The sequence below is a fragment of the Pagrus major genome, chromosome 1 (genome assembly GCF_040436345.1).
Source record: "Pagrus major chromosome 1, Pma_NU_1.0".
Classification (NCBI taxonomy): Eukaryota; Metazoa; Chordata; class Actinopteri; order Spariformes; family Sparidae; genus Pagrus; species Pagrus major.
Window position 1 is genome coordinate 8191279 of NC_133215.1, and position 19985 is coordinate 8211263.

At 39.9% G+C, this 19985-nt stretch overlaps 2 protein-coding genes across 4 annotated transcripts; one reads left to right on the forward strand and one right to left on the reverse strand.

Annotated features, from left to right (window-relative positions):
- Positions 1 to 782: 782 nt before the first annotated feature.
- On the reverse strand, positions 783 to 9617 carry LOC140994021 (uncharacterized). The gene is made up of 12 exons (XM_073463594.1): positions 9512 to 9617; positions 7379 to 7553; positions 6816 to 7270; positions 5725 to 5923; positions 5210 to 5262; positions 4637 to 4775; positions 4446 to 4538; positions 4234 to 4308; positions 4052 to 4147; positions 3540 to 3617; positions 2497 to 2739; positions 783 to 1933 (listed from the first exon to the last, which is right to left on the reverse strand). The coding sequence occupies exons 1-12, from the start codon at positions 9518 to 9520 to the stop codon at positions 1149 to 1151; spliced, it is 2400 nt and encodes a 799-aa protein (XP_073319695.1). The 5' UTR covers positions 9521 to 9617; the 3' UTR covers positions 783 to 1148.
- A 1030-nt stretch (positions 9618 to 10647) lies between these two features.
- Positions 10648 to 19650, forward strand: LOC140994092 (bifunctional apoptosis regulator-like). Of its 3 annotated transcripts, none has more exons than XM_073463680.1 (9): positions 10648 to 10975; positions 11899 to 12199; positions 13121 to 13219; positions 13596 to 13689; positions 15032 to 15204; positions 15452 to 15596; positions 15734 to 15913; positions 16381 to 16577; positions 17249 to 19650. In XM_073463680.1, the coding sequence occupies exons 2-9, from the start codon at positions 11907 to 11909 to the stop codon at positions 17439 to 17441; spliced, it is 1374 nt and encodes a 457-aa protein (XP_073319781.1). In that variant the 5' UTR covers positions 10648 to 10975; positions 11899 to 11906; the 3' UTR covers positions 17442 to 19650. The 3 variants fall into 3 exon arrangements, with proteins under 3 accessions (XP_073319781.1, XP_073319779.1, XP_073319772.1); XM_073463678.1 differs by having other exon boundaries at positions 10751 to 10971; XM_073463671.1 differs by lacking the exon at positions 10648 to 10975 and adding an exon at positions 11080 to 11119.
- Positions 19651 to 19985: the final 335 nt, after the last annotated feature.

Below are 19985 nucleotides of genomic sequence, written 5' to 3' on the forward strand. Positions count from 1 at the left end.
TCTAATTGTTCACTTTTGGGGAACTGATGGCCCCTCTATCCTGTTGAAAAGAATGGGTCTGCATAACACCTCTATAGGATATCTCTCAAGGTAATGTGTTGCATGACTATGTTGATGTTGTCTAAAGTTGACCTGCTAGTCTCTCTATACTTAGATGGAAATGTATATGTTGAATCAACCCTGAACCTCTGAACTGGTCAGTCCTCGGTGTGAGTCCTCTTCCTTTAGCTATTCTCTGATGCACACTACAGGGCTAATGAGTTGTTATCCTGGACATAAGACCTTTACGTTATCACCTTCCCACATATACTTTAAAGGGAAGCATCTGGTCCTGTCCCATCCTGTCCTGTCACTCACAGCTCAGGAGGTATAAGAATCACACAGACACTACATGCGCTCTCACAGTAGATTCCTGCTTGAACCTTTTTCTACATATAATACACGGGAAAAGTTTCTCTCCTGTGTGATCTCGAATATGGTTCTTGAGTCCCTTTGAGGTCAGGAAACCTTAATCACACAGACTTTCATCTTAAATGGTTATTCTTTTGGGTAAAGTGTAAAAACTATGGGTCATTTTAAATTTGCATATAATTAAATGGCAAAATGGCAAATATGTACTGCACACACAGCTACCTGAGTCTTGAGGACTGACTGGTGCTATACTAGAATGCTATACTACCAAAACACCAGCTTTCAAAGGAGGGTCACCATGATTAGATCTCGCTACAAATTTCATAATGTACAGATTCATTATTTCACATGTAGAAAAGAAACAAGACATGTTTCTGAAAAATTTCTGTATTCCATCGTCATGGATTTTAAAATAACAAGGATATTGTGCATATTTTTTAACATTAAATATTAGTATTTGGCATGCAGGATACAAAGGCACTCCAATTGTACAGATGGGCTACTAGAGAAGAGTAAACATAAAAACATGGGTACAAAACATGAATACAAGAAGGACAACACAGTAAGCTTCCAAATTTTTCTTGGAAATCCACACTGACTCTGTAGCGCATATTTTCAGACACAGTAATCGTCTCTGGTGTAGGAATGGAAGGAAGAAGATCAGGAAAGAAGCGCTTTTTACTGTAATATCTTCAGACACAGTTAACAACCAAAAAAATGCATCAATAGATTAACTGTTACATGTCCAGCCTGCCCTCCTGCTTCGGTCTACCGAGCTGTCTGGTTGGCCCAATGCGTCTTCCAGCATGTGTGCGCTGATGCTGCCGCAGACCCTGGCGGTAAATGAAGCTCTTCCCACACACTCCGCACTCGTAGGGTCTCTCTCCGGTGTGAAGCCTGTGGTGTACCTTCAGCTCCTCTGCTCTAGAGTAGCCTTTCCCACAGACGCTACAGATGAAAGGTCTGTCTTTAATGTGGGTCTGGTAATGTGCTGTCAGGTACGAGTTTATCCGAAACGTCTTCCCGCAGATAGAGCATGCGAACGGTCTCTCCCCGGAGTGTTGCATCTCATGCAGCTTGAGAGAGGAAGCCGTGTGGAAACCTCTGCCACACTGGGAGCAGAGGAACGGTTTCTCCCCAGTATGGATGCGCTGGTGAACTTGTATGTAGCTCTCATTGATGAACTTCTTGCCACAGTCGGGACATGAGTAGGGCTTCTCCTTAACGTGGGTTTTCATGTGCTCTTCCAGCTTTTCTTTTTCGTTGAACTGAATGCCGCAGCGGCGGCAGAACAGAAGCTGTGATGAGCTCTGCTCGACTGCGTCTGATTCACCAGCTGTTTCCGAGTGTGTAGTAATGTGGTGTGCTTGTAAAGCTGACTGACTGTCACATTTTTTTCCACATTCTAGGCAATGGAGGGATGATCTGATCCTGGACTCCCCCGGCAGAGACTTCAAGTATTCGCAGAGTTCTGACGCGATGGGATCAACCTCATCCTCAAACTCCACAGTGCTTTTACGACCTGTACAAAGGAGGGACAAATCATGTGTCAGTCATGTGGCTCTAAGTTGCTAGTTTTTGACTTATTCTTCAAATATATTACTGTACATTAAATGTTTTGTTCTCTGTCTGCCTTTTCATCCACATTACAGTTACAAGGTTTGGTTTGAAAACCTTTGCAGACCACCATGCTGGTTTTCCTGTTTTGCTCCATTACCCCATTTCCACCAAATAAGCTTTGGTTCTTGAACCTGTTCTGTTCAAGATTTTTGAATTTCCACCATTTTTGAGCAGAACCATTATAATCTAGGATGTGTTATCAACAGAGTGTGTTGTACCTGCTCTGACATTTTTGTTTGAAATGCTCAGAATGGTTCGATATTAGGTGCGCAAACCAGAAAAGCACTGGTTCCATGTTGGTTGAAAAGGGGCATTTGTAGCACAATGCAGCAGGAAACAGGTCTGGGTTTTTTGGAATAAATTCTAGGCATATGTATTAATGTGTAGATTACAAGAAACAACAAATATTCCAGGATGTAACTGTAAATGTAAATATATTATAAGTAAAGTATAACCCAGTCTCACCAAAATGGACTTTGTAATGTGTTTTGAGATTTCCCTTCTGGTTGAAACCGCGACCACAGATGGAGCAGCAGTACGGTTTCTCTCCCGTGTGGATCAGCTGGTGCCTCTCCAGTTTGTAGGCGTGAGGGAATTCTTTGCCGCACACTGCGCAGTGGTACTCGATCTTCTCTTTGGGCGTCTTCAGGAGCTCCGGAGGGATTTCTATTGGAACACGAACCATTTTTCTGCCAGGGCGCTTCTTCCCTACGTTGGGAAAGAGAACATGAAACCACAAGGTTAGGCTGTTAGTTTAATACATACAAAATGATCTTGCAGATTAAAATCCAGTCAGATGCCAATTAGATTGTCTGTGGATAGTGTTCGTTCTTTTTGTTTTTGTCAACTTACAAAAAAAGTAATAGCTGCTCCCTTTTTAACACAGAACCGCCTGCAGGCAATGTGGGTTAGAGCTGCATTTTATTCTTTTTCATAGCTGCAGTTTTCTTTGTTTGTGCGTGAATTGAGGTATTACATAAACAAAGATTAAAATTTAGAAGATGATGATTGACTCAAACCAACAGGGATATATATGTTTTAAAAAAACAAAACATATTTACTATTTTTAGAAACATCTATGGCCACTATTAATCACTTTTTTGCCCGTAGGTGGTGGTACACATCAGCATGTTGACCTCTAAACTGCTGCCAGTCAACAGGTTTTGTCTGGTGCTGCTCTGCATTAGGATGACTATGAAAGATGATGATGTTTCTGTAGTGCGTCTTCTCCGTTTTAATGAGCGCTTTAGATAACACAAGAAAAAGTCCAACACAGGTTTACAATAAAAACATAGTTCCTGTCAACAATGTATTCACTGTTGTGAATGATTCTAGCAATCTATGTGTATTTAACTGCAGGCAGACATACTAAAGAAGCAGTGCTTTTTACTAACCCCCACATTAGCAGTCAATACACACTGCACTTACCACTGGATAACATGGCATTAGCTGCATCTGCACTACCAAGCTGTTGATACACTCTTGTGAACCATTTTATTTGCACTTACCAGCAGAAACACCTGTATTTTCTCCCTCTCCTTCAGCAGATGGTTTAATATCTTTCCTCCTTCTGTAAGGTCGCTTTGCTGGTGAAAGAAAAAAAAAAGTGCTGCTTTAGTCAGAAAACTGATAATTAAACCGTGTTTTGAATTGAATTGAATTGAATATGTATCAGGGTTGGGTATGGAAAAGTGATTCAAAATTAGATTTAAAATGTTTGCGAACCAGTGATTTGTTAGGAAAAGTCTTTTTAGTTCTGCTCATCACTCCCTGAAAGTGCAGTTTGGACTTTTAAAACAGTGTCTGAAACTTAACCAAACTTCACGACACAAGTGGTTTTCCATACAACAGAAAACATATGGAAATTTGTTGATGAATTTTCTGAATGGGTTCATTTACCACTCCATTGTGCAATATTTAAAACTTAAATCCCCAAAATGTCCACATCTCTGTGTACATTGTTTGTAGCTCATATAATATGAAATGAACCAGAATCAACGAGCAGAATTAGACTTCTTACCAGCCTTAGGAGCAACACGGCGGGCAGTTTTTAAGTTGACTTCTTCTGCCTCCACTATGGCAGGGAAATTTGTCTTTCTTCGAGTACGCCTTGATACTATAAGATGAAAAGGTTAGACAAATCCACACATTTAGTGCATTATTATTATTATTATTACCATAAAAATCAAGAGGAACACTCACTTCCTGGCTCTGCCTCTAATTCTTCACTGGACAACAGTGGAACTTCTGATTTCTTTCTTCTGCCCCTTCGTTTTACTTTGTGACAAAGAAAAACAACAGAAAAAAGTTACCAAATGGAAAGAAACACAGTTCTTAAATTGATGCTATGATGAGGCACAACATAGTAAACATGTATTACAATGAAAATCTTGTCTTTCCATCTCTTCACTCACCAGGACGTGCAGGGACTTCTTTCTCTGTGTCTGAGACGTCCACCGACACCACCTTTATATCTGGAGCCTTTTTCTTTCGCCTGTGTCTCTTTCCTGATTACATTGTGTGCAGAAAGATTTTCTCAAAACTGAGACAAAACTATTATGTACAACCTAAACAGTTTTAATAATTATTTTGACTTTTTGTTTACCACGATATGGCATCTTTGCTACTCTCTCTTTTTCCTCGCCTTCGTCCTTTTCTTCATCATCAACTTCCATGATGAGCGTTGGACTGCTGCTTCCTCTCTGGTTTTGGCCTTGCAGCTGAGACTCGGACAGGATGACAACCTGTGAACATAATCATTAAAAACCATCAGAAACATACCCCCCAAACCTGGGTAACAGTACTTGAAAGTTAAGGACAGTAAAGTAAGCAAGTATCTCAAGACTTAGACGGATGTTATGTGTAATTTCAACTCTCCTTCAACCCTACACAAAGCAGTAACTTTCGCAGACACTCGCTGTGGGGAAACCAGTCAAAAATAAAATTTTGGAAGGGTCCTGAGGGAGACCTATGATAAATTAATGGTGAACAATAAAAGCATTGTCTCATCTCTTCTTTCATTCTGCAGGTTGTATAAAGCATGCGTTGTTGTTGAATAGTATTCTATGCATTGCCATTTTATGCTATGCAATTAGAGGTGTCAAGAGACGTGAAGGCGACAGCCCATTTCGATGTGTTTCTATCAAAATTGTTGAGCTGTGTCGAAAAGACAAATTACCTTGCTAGGCTGAGGACTTTCTGTGCAACCAGAGCCTCGGTCAGGACTGTCTCCTATAAAAATCAGGATAGTTGACTCAGTTTCAGAGATACCTGACATGACAACTGATATTCAACATTTACAACAGTATTTTAAAACTGAAGTTTAAATAAATGGCTGCATTTTAGATGAAAAATAAAGCTAATGTAAGGATAAACTCAATGCATACTGTATTTTAATAATGCTGTGTGCTACGACCACCAATTGAACTGTGAATATGGACAAAATGATAGCAAAAACTAAAAGAATGTAACTGTAAGAGTTTTCATGCATTCAAAAAGTCTTGTTTTGAAATACTTACATATATTTGGTTACCAATTCAGAGAAAATGTCTCATATTTTTTACCGCTACTTAAAATATTCTCACCAAATAAACCGATTTGGGAAACTGAATCAAAATTGGTCCTGAGTAAATAAACTGAACTGTTTGCACAAGTCGTGTCTCTGCCGTAAATGTGTTGTTATGAATCACTTACTGGCATCCCACTCAACCACTTCTCCATCAGAGTTGATTAAACCACCAATTTCTTCATCTTGTTCCTCCTCCGGCTCCTCCTCCTGTTCCTCCTCCTCCCCTGCCTGCAGTCTGACAGTCAAATGGAGCGTTTGATCCTCTAAGTTTGCAGATGCCATCTTTAGTCCATGTGGCATCAGGGGCTTACGTTCAGGAGAATCCTAAATACAGAACGCAGTGTGAAAAAGCATTCATTTTCTTTTTTGCTCACACAGCAAATCTTATTGGAAGTTATAACACCAGATTTGGATATTTCGCATCGTCCCAAAAAGTGTGTATGACACGATAATAATTTGTTTTAAAAAAAAACCACAAAAAAACGGCAACGAAGCAGGTAAAGGAGCATTGCGCTGTTTATAAATCAACCCTCACAACAACGGCATATAGTCCTCTTAAGACGTGCATTACAGATGTTGGAAAACTTTACTTCTTTGAACTATGAACTATCTTGTATGTATTTTTTTTTTATTTATTACTGGCTACTGTTGATTTCTATTTTAAAAAAGGCATCAACAACAACAAATAGCCACAAAAAGAAAAGTTGTGGAGACAAGAATACAATAAAACATCTAAATAAAAATGCTCATGTGATCTTATATAACCGTGGTTGTGAAATAAAGTGATACATTATAACTGTGAAACTGCAAAACCAGGACATTTCCTTAGACTCTAATCGTACTGTGAAAATGTATAATCTTTCCATCCCTAATCCCTTGTTCATGCGAGTGTTTCGAGTCGAAACTTGTCCTAAATCGCTCCTTTCAGCCAGACTAATGTCACCTCTTCATGAGGAAGTGAACGCTTGCAATATGAGATGATTAACATAATCTACACCCTTAAAAATGCCATAAAAGGCTACCCGCTTCGCTCCGTTTGTGTACAAGTTTCGGACAGAGCTTCAAGTGCTGTCCAGCAAACGCAACGACACACACATCAGTGGTGGCATTAGAAGACCACATTGTTGTTTGCCCATATGAAACAACTACAAAATGACTAGAAAACAAATTAAGAGGAAAGAAAGAGAAAGTTTCAACAACAAGTATTTCTACATACTGTTTGGCAAGGTGCTGGTCTTTTGGTCTCGTGTAGTTCTGCTTCTGTTGGCAAAGATGTGCTTTGTTTGACGTCAATGCTCTGGTCTTGAGCATAACACTCATCCGCTGCATGTGTACTCTGATGGGACTTCATGTTCTTGGTGTGACTGGGGGTGGTCATCTCACGCACTGTGTTATTGCACTGATACACAGTCACATTTCCCGGTGTTTTTCCACATATAAAGGAAATCTTAGGTTTCTCATCAGGGTCCATGATCATGTGTCTCTGCCGCCCCTCTCTGGCAGAGGAGCTCTGCCCATAGAGAGTTGGACCACCAGACTCCTCTAAGAATACTCTGTCATGTCTCTTTACTCCGTGTGAAATGGAGCTGTCCTTCCCGTACGCTTTGAGGTGGGGATAGCAAGTGGGTGTGGAAGTATCCTCTTTCTCTTCCTCTGAGCTAAAGCTCTCATCTGTGTTTAAGAAGACAAGACAAAACAAAAACATGGAAAGTCATGATCGAGTAACAGTGTGTATGACATCTGGTAAGAGTTTGTTGATATGTAAGATTTTCCACTCACGATTTTCACTCACAGTCCAGCCTTCCTCTTCCTCTTTGATGATCACTTGAATCTCTGGTGTCTCACAATTATAGTCAGGGCTCGCTGGTGCTTTTTTTGAATCATGATGTGGCAAATTCTGGTCATCATAGTTTTCATTTAAGCTCAGTGACAATGGATCTTGGAGTTCAGGATCCTGATGAGAAATAAAGACAGAGACACTCGTGCTCAGTAACCAACATCTTTAAGGCTTTCAGTAACAATCCTCAGAAACCACAACAAGTTCAGGGTAGCTGCAATAAAACAAAAGACATTATACATAATAACACAAGCTTAATTTGCTAGAAATAATCCTGAGAAAACACTTTCAAAATTCTGTATGTATGTATATCCAAGAATGTGTCCTGCAATTCCTCTCCTGTAGCCTCACATTAAATTTAACATAGTCTACTTCACACCTTACAGACAGGTGCGTAGGACACTGAAATAATGGAAAAGAAGGTTGCGAACTCGTTCCGACACCTTGTCGCCACTGTTTATTATTACGGCAATGTTCGTTCATTGACCTTCACGAGGAATTCAATTCAAAATATGAAGCAACAACATCTTTAAACTCAGGCTGCTGTGATAGTAAACCTATAAAGCAGTCGAAACAAATCAAGTGAAAGAGCTGAAAATTCAGTGCCTATTCAAACTCATGTGCAGAAAAATGACTTGTTTTGTGCCCATCTTGTATTTTCTATTTCCAGGTTTCTATTGTATTCCAATGATGTTGACATCTATTGCTTGTCTCATTTTATTGACATATTTAATCAATTATTGATTGTGTAATTGTCTGAGTTTTTGGTGATTTGACTCCCTTCCAAAGGTCTTTTCGATAAACAATGTGTACAATGTGCAAGGGTTCGCTCCCGCCTTGTACACAATACAAATGTAAAAGTTATTTGTGTCGCATATTTCAAGCAGAAATAAACAACCCTAACCAAAACTGCAGTGGCTTTGAAGCTAACTGGATTTTAATTAACTCAATCAAGTGTATTGTTAATATCTCATATCTTATACCAGAACAGGTCCCATTTAGATTACATATCAGCTCAAGCAAATGATGGCCAAGACAAGTGCACAATAGGCCACAAATATTAGCATTTATCATCGCTGTTATGGATTATGATGGTAAATAAAATCAAATTGCATTTATTTTGATTGCAATACCATTCACACTTAATGACAAGGATCATTTTTGCATCATAATTTTCATTTTCTCTTAAAAACCAATTAAAATCATGATGATGTGACATTTGTTGAGGTCCGCACCACACAAACATGTTCTCCTACATCTGGAGAACAAGGTTTGTGAGCCAGGACATCTCTGCAGCAACACACTGCTTTATTATAACGCTGTATATTTGACCTTTATCAGAAACTTGCAGCTTCTTGCCACCTGGATGTTGCACTTTGCCATACTGCGATTTTGATTATAGTTCAATTAATTGTGCATTGGTTTACAGTATAATTAATCAATGCAAAAACAAAACATTCATAAGAAACAGTCGGTTTTTGTGCAGCCAGTGATAGATGGCGGAAGTGACTGAGATTTTGACAGACTAGGAACACCAATCTTAAATGCATGAAACCAATAATGTTACAGTAGGGTGCTGGCTTAAATAAACTTGTGTTGTGTTACGCTGGCTATCATTATCATTGACACAACGTGTGTCTACATGTCTTGATATTTTCTTTACCACCACTAGCACACGACAGAGGCCCCAGTACTTCCTCACAGTCTGGAGTCAATCAATCATTTCCCCGGATAAGTTAATGTCACTGAACGCATCGCTGGTAGTTTTTAACACAAAAACCGTCACTAGCTAACGAGCTAGCCCAGCTATCCTGCTGATATCAATCAGAGCAGTTGTTAAATGTAGGAATGAAAGGTGCTTATTGTTTGCAAACAAACGTCACCCCAGTCGACCCACACCTAAGCAAGGTACTTCTTTTTTTTTTACAATCTACATACCAGGTTACCGACTTGTCTCTGCTAGCTAGTCAACTAAAACAGTTAAGCTACATCCACAAAAAAAAAAAAAACACCCCAGCAAACGACAGCTCGCAGGGCAACAACAGCCCGAACAGCAGCTAAATTATCCACGTTACCTCAAACATAGTGCGCCGGGTGTGAAGGATGTCATAAGAAAACCAGGGTGGACAGTAAATGAAGCTAAGTTGTATCGTTATCCTGGATGAGCGCTGCTGCCTAGCTAAAAACTGTGTTGCGCCACCACTTCTTCTTCGCGTGTTTTTTTTGCAGCGGTTTCTGTCTGTGATGGCAGCTCACCGGCTGGAGGGCGCGCACCGCCCCCTGCAGGACAGAACTGAGTACGACATGTAAATGCTGGTGGAGATGAGAGATGAACCTTGTGACCTCTTATAATGAAGCAGTCTACTTCACAGGTTTATGACCAAAAAATAGATTTTTCCCTCTCAGTTTCATATGAATGAAGGATTTTTTTGGCCTGTTTCACAATAAAAGCACTTGAGAATCCCCAAACACAAGCAATCACCTGTACCCACTATGTTAACATTTTTGTTACGAGAGCTACATCAGGTAAACTTCAAATAAGAAATTATTTAATCACTCTTTTGTATCAGAAATGTAATTTTAAGCTGCTTTTTCGTGCATCTCGAATCATGTTGCAATACCTTCATTTGAGAACTGCTGGATTTGATTGAAGAAAACTATAATTAATCCTCATGCAACTGTTTTTTTAAATTACATTTTTGGATCATTTTGGCTGTATTAATGCACATTGCACACACGTTGGTAAAGGTGTTTGATGTTTTTTAAGTATATGGAAAATAACAATTTGTCGTGTTTATTTAATTTTAAAGACAGAATGGCATCATGTAGACAAACTGGTATTTAAAGGGTTTAAATCCTGAAAATGAAGGAATATTTGGGAGTTATGATCAGGACTGATGTTGGTTGAAAATAATATTAATATATAGTATTTGCATGGCAGTTTTTGACATGGATCTTTTTTTTTTTTTGTACTAAACATGGTCTGAGTACAATTTCTTTACCAGTTGTGTGCTCTGATGGTGACTCAGGACTATTTTTAAAGAAACACTGAGACATAACTCACCACTAATACAACATGTTCACCCCCTGACGTGTAAGTTAATGGGTTACTGTCAGAATCAGGTCTGAACTTTGAGCTGCAGCAGCTTTTAAAAGCCACATGTCAGAAATCAGCTGTGCATTACAACACCACCGAGGAAGAGCTCCTGTGTCCTCCTCCTCCTCCTCCTCCTCCTCCTCCTCTGCTGCAGCTGCGGGCTCACAGGTGAGTGAGACCACTGACTGCTGTTCACCCGCAATCAGGCACCCGCATGACACGCTGACGTGCGCGTGTGGGTGTGTGCGTGGGGCTTTCCACAGCAGCAGCAGCAGCAGCAGTGCGGGGAGCCATGGTGACGACCACCGGAGCAGAAATCCTCCTTTGCTCCACAGATCGTTTAATTCAGGGTTGACTCACGAGAAGCTACGAGAAGTTATTAAAACCAGATGGTTGTGTCATCCTCCAGCGGGTCAGCTGTCAGAGGCCACACCTGAGGCAGGTAAACTGAGGTTTTAATGGATGACGTTGACTATTAGCAGCCACTAACTTAGCACAGGTAACACTGCGCGTCACTGCTTAGTTAGCTTTCGCTTTCTCTCCCAGCCAGGATATAAGTCCGACAAGCTGACGACTGGACATCTCGGTATGTGTAATATATTAGTAAACTATCACTTCCTCACAAAGCTAAAGCTAGCTAACGCTGCTAGCTACCGAGCTACAGCTAATGTCTTAACCAGGATGTGGTATAAGTTAACGTTACCTGCTAGCAAAGTAGCTAAGCTAATTAGACTTAACGAGCTGTCCGCGTCTGAATTAATGTTACGTTTTTAGCTTTGGGGATGTTGACAGGCTCGTTTTTTGTTGTTTAGTAGCGTTATCTGTACATTAGCTACGTGTTTGACCCATTAGTATCGTGACACCAGCTCATTGTAAACAAAATACCTGAACCAAATGTAGCTAGCTAAGTGCTAAAATGATTCATAAGCCCTTTCCTCACCCATAAATATGTTTATTCATGTTTATATGTACTCAATGACAGTCAATATTACGCCTGTTAAAGGAGCAAGTCTGTGTTTTAAAAAAATGTTTAGCTAGCATACTTCCTTATCCACAACTGATGTACCTATACTTCTGGGTAGTGGTATATCATTAGATGTGTTTAGCTACTGCTTTCTATGTATTTCTGTAATCACATGTTTTTTTTGGAAAATCAGCTCTGCATTAATTGTCATCAGAGTCACATTATCTATGTGGGCTGTAAAGATTTTCTGTGTTTCTCTGTTTTTATAACACCGTAAACTGGGTTTGTATTAATTGTGATATTTTGTGATACGAAAACAAGCGTTCACCTTTCACCTTAAAACTAATATCACTTTCTCCATTGAGTTATTCTTTTGTAACCTTGTTTCTCCTCTTGTCCAGACTTGGATATGTTGCACCAGATGGAGTGGGACTCATCAGAGGACAGTCTGGGAGCATTAATGGACGACCCCCCTCACGCACCTGAACCGAATCAGTCAGAGCCCTCTGCCACCAACATCTCCGAGCATGAACTGTCATGTCACTGTTGCTACGACATCTTGGTGAACCCCACCACCCTGACCTGCGGCCATAACTTTTGCCGCCACTGTCTGGCTCTGTGGTGGGAGTCCTCTCACAAAAATGAGTGCCCGGAGTGCCGGGAGAAGTGGGAAGGCTTTCCTAAAATCAACATACTGCTGAGGTATGCTCTTCACAACCAGACCATATCAGGGAACGAATGTTTGATTTTCTGACCACAGAATTCACATTTCTCTCATGTACAGTAGAGAACAGAGACCTACTGTCGACCTCGAAAGACACAAAGTATGCGAGTGGATATCGTTTGAAAATTTGTGGTACTAGTGCTTATAAAATATCTGACTGTCTGTCCCTGTCTTTCAATATTTTCTCCTGGGACACTGACATTTTGATCATGTTTACATGCACACTAGTATCCCAGTTTTGAGTCTCGTCGCATTCAGAGTATGATGTTTACACTAAACACAGAGAAACCTGGTTATTCAGCTCCGTGCGCTATGTCAGCTCCAGACCTTCCCTGTCAACATGTCGACCATGATTGCATGTTTCACTTTCACACTACACACAAAACAACTTTGTGAAGTCACATACTTACTAATGTCTTTTAATCATTAGTCAAGAATGTAGTGGGTAAAAGGATGATGAGAAGCCTGTGGACATATGAGCTGAGAGTTATGGAGTTGGTGTTAGAAACAACGAGCCACCACTAAGTCTGTCAATGAAGCAGGAAACAATAACTTTCGAATGTCTTCATATTGATTACCTTTTTTTGCTGTAAGTAGTGAGAGGAAGCGAGCGGTTGCCATCAGACGCATTTAGACACATTTACTGTAACGCCGAAGGAATCAGGAAGTGGTGCAAAGTTTCTCACAGTCAGTGCACTGTGGTGAAAAGAAAATGATTAAAGGTGATTTCACAAGGAAGCAAAGTGTGAAGGACAGTCGAATTGCCACAAATCTTCCTCAACGTGTCTGTGGAAGGACCGGTTTCAGTCACAATCAGACTTTCACCACCTCTTTTGTTTCTTCTCTTGTAGATCATTTACATTTAATCTACTAATTTCACTTAATGCTCTTCTCTCCAGGGATGCAACCGACAAGCTGTTCAGTGATGTCGTTCAGCGGAGGAGAGCAGAGATCCAGGCAAACCCCAAAATCTCCCGCAGCTTGCTGGCCTTCCAGAGGTAGCACAATATAATCTGTGATACAAGCTGATTTTGTGTAAAGCTCCGGTACTGAGTGTCAGCTTAGTGCACACTGAAAAAGTACTCTACTGATTTAGCATTGCACTCTTAAAACATTGTCAGACTCACGATGAACAGTTTAAGACATAAAGGATCAAAATTGAGGCAGCAGAACCAGAGATTTCTTCTTTCTTTCTTTTGAATCTGGTGCCTACATTAGGTGGGCAACAGAGACAGACTTCGATGTATAGTCTGACAATGATAATGACATCCCCATGAACTTGCCCTGCGTCTGATCTGTTCACCTGTATTTGATACCTTTTTGTAGTCTGAAGCAAAAGAGCTGAGATCCATTAAACATCTACATGTTTTTAAGGTACGGTGACAACTTGGGTAGATCCAGGACAAACCAGCACAAAGGAGCGGGCTTCTTCTTCTCTGGAGTCCTCACTGCACTCTCGTGTGTGGCTGTAAGTATTCGACAGCAGTTAAAACTTCTCTTAAAGTTTTTTATATAAATCTGTTTTTTTGTGACAGTGATTGTAAGTTGTTGTGGAGGAAATTGTTGTAAATACCTATGATGTTAAACAAACCAAATATTCAGCAAAATCAATGATATTTCATAATAGATAATATCTAAAGAGTTGTCTTTGCATGTGGCCACTTTTTTACTCCGTGGTATTGTAAAATGCACCTGTTGAGGTCACCACAGCAGTGAATGAAGAGGTCGGTTCATATCATGTAGACAGACCATGTTTATTTTGTCCATGTGGCACCCGGGAGCAACATCACTGTGTGTTTTGCCGCGTGGCAGTACATTTGTGTGTGTGCGCTGTTGGGTAAGAACGTAAACAGGACAGCATGGTCTTGATTTTGACCACAGTTCATAAATGAATATCATGACTGAATCAAGTGGCCTGAGCCACAATCATCAGTTTCTTTCACATGCATTTATCCTCAGCAACCTGAGACGTGTTAAGTTTTATCTCTAAGTAACTGATGACAGATAATTTATCAAAATCTGTCATGCTTGGTCAAAAAAGAGGAACATACGTCCCAGGATGAAAATACCTTGATCATGTCAAGTGGACATAAAACTTCAACTTAATCAGTATATAAATCAAATTAAGACGTCCTTTGTCATTTTATTTCCAAAACTAAAGATGTTTAGGATCCTTTTTCACAGTTTTTTTTAGTTTTTTCACCACAAACAACCTCTTGGTTTTCCACGTGCTCACTTTATTGGTGATTTCGTTCCCTTTATCCATTATTATTATCCATTTATTTTGCACAGTACTGATATTTGATGGTGGTGTTACACAACAAACACATATAGCCAAATGGACACTTGTGGAGTTTGGCTTAAAACAGAAGTGATTTTTAAAACTCTTGTAGTCTTTAACAGCTGTCCATGAAGAATTTTTACGGCAGTGGGGGTAAATTGTCACGCATGGCAGTCATATTTAGGAATTTTATTTTTAGTAATGCTTATTTTTCTTTGTTTAGAAGTGACCTTGTTCTCAAGAGGACACATTATTTGCTTATTTTGATACCTGTTATATAATTATTATTAGTTTATAAAAATGAAATAAAGATACAATTCACATCATTCACAATTGTTAAATTAAATCATATTTATTTACTGTTACTCTTATATTTATATTTTTAATACTTTGATCAGTCATAATGCTGCAGGTTTAAGTCAGGCACATACAGTGGCCTCTGCTGGCAGTGGCTGATTCATGCACGACACAGTAACCATAATTTACTGGAGACTGTACTGTGTTTGTTAATATCTGTGTGTGTTTCCAGGTGATGGTGCTGGTGTATCACTGGAGCAGTGGTGCGGTCGACCAGCATGACCCGCTGATCAGTAAACCTGTGTCTCGCTGGACGCCGGAGGAAGTCGTGTCCTGGCTCGATCACCTGGGTCCCTGGGCCCAGCTTTACAGGGAACCCTTCCAGCAGGAGAACGTCAATGGGAGGTAGATAAATTACACAGAATATTATTTCACTACAGTCTTTGTTTACTTTCTTGACCAGATTTCAACATGCAGACACATTATCTCCCCCCAAACAGAAAGTTTAGCCATATTTATTCAACATTTATCCGACGTCTTCTATGTTGAGGTTAAGACCGGCAAAGACCGTCCCAAAGTGTGTAACGAGTGTTGCAGCTCATGCTGCAGATCATTATGTTCATGCCATGTGGTGTTTATTTCTTCGCGTTAGGCTGCTGTTGATGCTGGGGGATGAAGAGTTGTTAAAACCTCCTTACAACATCGAAAATCAGGCTCACCGACGGGCGGTTCTGGCTGAACTGGACAGAGTTAAAACCCTGGGGGTCAAGCCTCCGCAGAACCTCTGGGAATACAAGGTAACGAGGTCTGGGCTGCCCCAGAATACACTGCCAACCATCAGTCTCCTGTTAATGTTTGTTTAATTTCTTCCATGTACAACCAAATGACCTGTCCACCTTCTCTGTACTCACGTACTTCCACCACCTTCCTCCAGGCTGCTAATGCAGGGAAGTCTCTGTTCCTGCTGTACGCACTGAAGCGCTCCCCTCGTCTCACACTCTTCTATTTGTATTTATTCGACTACTCGGAAACCTTCCTGCCCTTCCTGCACACCTGCTGTCCGGCCATCGCAAACATCGACCACTCGGTGGAGGGCAGCTTCCTCAACACACAGGTGACAGTTTGCGATCTGCCAGATAGACAGTATCAATCATATAAGAGGTAGAATAGGTAGGAACATATTTATACTTTTATGGTGCATGATTACATCGATTCACCACCACCTTTTAGTCAACAAGACCAATTAAAAGACCAAAACAGACAAATATTTAGTTCGTTTCTCAGTATTTTCCAACTTCTCTTCCCTGTCAGTGCCACCCCCCAGGAAAGTTTGTTCCTACTGCAGATGTGAATATTCAGAAATGGGTCACATATAGATTGTTTCATTTAACACAGATGGCTAGATAACCTCGGCACTGTAGTTTTAAGTAACTGCTACTCTAACAGGAGGTAGTAGTGTCTTTATTTGGGACTGTTTTTCAGCGATACAGCAGATTCTCTTGATATCTTACTGTAAAAAATAACTTGAATGACTTCTTCTTTTACTTCTTTTGTTTTCTGTGGTGGTTCTGTGTGTGTTAGTTGGAGCCCAGTTGGCGACAGTGGGCAGAGTTTCTTGTGAAGTACCTCCTGCTTCCGTACCAGCTGATAGCAGAGTTTGCTTGGGACTGGCTGGCCGTCCACTACTGGACATCTCGCTTCATTATTGTCAACACCATGTTGCTGTCTGTGCTGGAAGGCTGCGCACTGTGGAGACTCTGGACAAGAGCCACGATCAGGTAGACGCAGAGGGAAGACTGAGCTTTCTGTTTCTGTTTCTCTCTTTCTTTTTGATACACAGTCAAACATAGACTGTTTAAAGAGAATGCAGTAAACACTTTAGACTTCATTTAATTTTCCATTGTTTTCTTTACAAAGTTCCCAGAGGCAGACAGTACAGGACTAGAGCTGCAACGATTGACTAATTGATTAGTTGTCAACTATAAAATGAATCGGCAACTATTTTGGTAATCAATTTATCGGTTTGACTAATTTTTTTAAGGATAAAGTCTCAGATTCCAGCTTCTTAAAGGTGCAATTCATACTCAGTTCTTACATATAGCCCCATTTTCTGGTTTCTTTATTCCTCTTTGACAGTAAACCGAATATCGTTGGATTGTGGAAAAAAATAAAACCTTTTAAGACGTGATCTTGAACTTTTGGAAACACCGGCCAACATTTTTAATAATCTGGTGGAAAACAATAATGATGATTCTAATAAGAAATCTTAAGAGCCTTTCATGTAACTTGAGGACCGTTTACATAAAGAACAAACTGAAACATCTTTTCATTTCTCAAGCTTTTATTTCTGTTGCATGTGTTTTTCACTACATGAACATTGCAGGCCTGTGTAATTGTTCAGTTACAGGTTGGCTACATACACTAACTTAGATGTTTCATCTTTCCTCAGGTCTCTGCCGGACAAGATGTGGAACCACTTGTGGAAGATGTTATCTCAGGGGTTTGCATTCGCCCTCCTGTGGCCTTTTGTCCCGCAGTTTGTGTGCAACTGCCTCTTCTACTGGGCTCTCTACTTCAGTCCCATTATTAATATAGACCTGGTGGTGCAGCAACTGATGCACCCAGAGACACAGGCGCTGTAACAAACTGCATGCAGTCAGTGCCCAGTTAACGCCGTACACATCACAGCAAATAAAAGAGCCAGAAATCCAGTTGCTGAAGAGGACAAGTGTTTATTTTTGGCAGTAAACTCACATGAGACTGGCTTATTTGCTGTTGGAAGGGAAGTTTTCTCGCTTCCTGTCTCGTCTCTCTGCTGGATGGTTGCCACGTGGAACAAAAGAGGCATTGAGCTATTGTAGGAGAAACAAAGCCAACGAGATGAGAAAGGCTGAGCTATCTGTGGTGTTATTGATAAGGAGAGATTACTGCAGTGATCTCTCTCTCTGCGTGCACAGTGCATTCACAAACCACATTGCCTAAAAAGGTCCAGAGGGCAGTTATGCAAATGATTAGTCATGTTCCAGCACCGGTGGTAGTAAGGACGGCCTCGTAAAGGAGTTTCCTGATAGCTTCGTAGCGCTAAGATGTCTGTGACCCGGCTACTGAAGGTAGAACAATATGTAATCCACAGCCAGTTAAATGAACAACTGCAGCTTTAAAAGTATCTGTTTGAATGAAACCGATTTATAGTAAGTAACAAATTCGTATTCTGCATAAATTTCGACGATGTTCTTCGGGTCTTCAGGGCCGTTTGACCGTGATCTTGGTACTACAGAGCTGTCTGAACTGTAGAGTGCGGCGAGGTTTGGCAACATGATTGTGAAATGTGTCAAATGTTGAAGTTTGTCGTTCTGCAGCCTGATGGGAACGTCGGGCTTTACAGGTGATTCAAGGGAAAACATCTCACAATACATGTGGCACTTAGAATATGTGTTCTTAATTTTTTTGAGCTTCTGAAACATCTTTTTCTAATTTTTATGAATTTTTTTTTTGTTATTAAACTTTTTATTTGAAGAAAAATAAGTTATACATGTTGCTCTTAAGTTTGTATACATGCCACAAGTCTTATCATCCAAGTAGATAATGAAAGAAAAATAGATAAATAATTTAAAAAAATAAATTAATAATAAAAAAAAATTCACATCATTACAAAAGCACCCACACTCTCTCCTACACAGGGTCTGAACTGGTAGGGAACTTAAGAATCCAAAAAATAAGAAGTGATAACGATAACTAGAATAATAAAAATAGAATAAATAAAAATAGACAATAACAGCTGTAAAATTAATAAATGTGTCTGCCCCATATGCACCTTTCTTTATTCAAAACTTCTCCTGCAAACAATATCTTATAGTGGGGTGATAACAACTGCGATGGCAAAATCAACAACACAAATAATAATAAATAATGGTTTAAATAAAGATAGTTTGCTGCATACATGTATAACTCTGATAACAGTGTAACTGCTGAAACAAAGAAAGAAAACTGAACCAGATGAGTGGAGTCAAAAAATAGGGGGTTTTATCACATTACCCAGTATCTTGCCTAAAAGTTGTTATAAAGTTTATCCAGATTTTCCAGTAACTGCATTATAAAAATATCCTGAACCACTTTCATCCAGTCCTGACTGTAGGAGAATCTTTTACCAACCATTTCCTTGTGATTGCTTTCTTCCTCGCTAGTAATAGGATATTATACAGATATTTGTTTTCAGACCCCTCCTCCAGCCCCTGCACGCTTTCCTCAGTCTCTGAAATTCGCATTTCGGCTTCGTCATTTCTGCTGTTAGTTGCCTTAATGTCCTCTCGTATTTCTCGGAGAAACTCTCTCAGTTCTTGCAATATAATTTGCAGGTTAGCCATGTCCGCATCCACCTGTAGCTCCCCCGTGACAGGGTTGCTAGCTGTATCGTCCTCGACGGACTCTTCCTCGGCTGTTTGTGCCCTTTCCTTCATCTGTGAAATGTTTTATTGTTTTGGTTTGGGCATATTATAACGCCTCTTTAACTTCTTCTGTTAATGTGGAACAATCTTTTGAAAAAATATTCTTGATGATCTGTTATAGTGCTGCCTACCTCATGGCTGCTCAACTGGAAGTCCAATTTTTATGATTTTTAACAGAAACTGTTCATAGCAGATTTTATTTGCTGGCTCTGCTGACAAATATCGCTTTGCACATTTTTTTTTATCGTTCAAAAACATTCTGTTTGCATTATACGTTTTCATGTGATGGGAGGGTAGAGCTAATCAAAGACTTTATTTTTTACATAGTTTATTTGCACTTAAAAGTTCTACACTGTGATTTTGTTCTTCAATGTTCTCTAATGAAAAAATAAAGATTTTTACATAATGTTGTGCGGATTTGTTTCTCTCGTGACGTCGTAATTCCTGAGCAATTTTAAATGTAATGAGGATTATTATGTTCATAAGAAAAGTTTGAATCCACACTCCGGGGATCTCATCTCATCTCATCTCTCAGAAGAGCCATTTAAAATAATTCAGCTGAAATAAACTGTAAGAAATGACAGTATATACATTATAAACAGTATCTGAACATATCTGAAATAACACTCCTGTATTTTTCCTCCATCTACTAGTTTTGTATCTGCAAAGCAACGCTTGACAAAGATGTTTCTAACTATATTTAACTCACTACATCTCTTGACCTTTACAAATAATCCTACA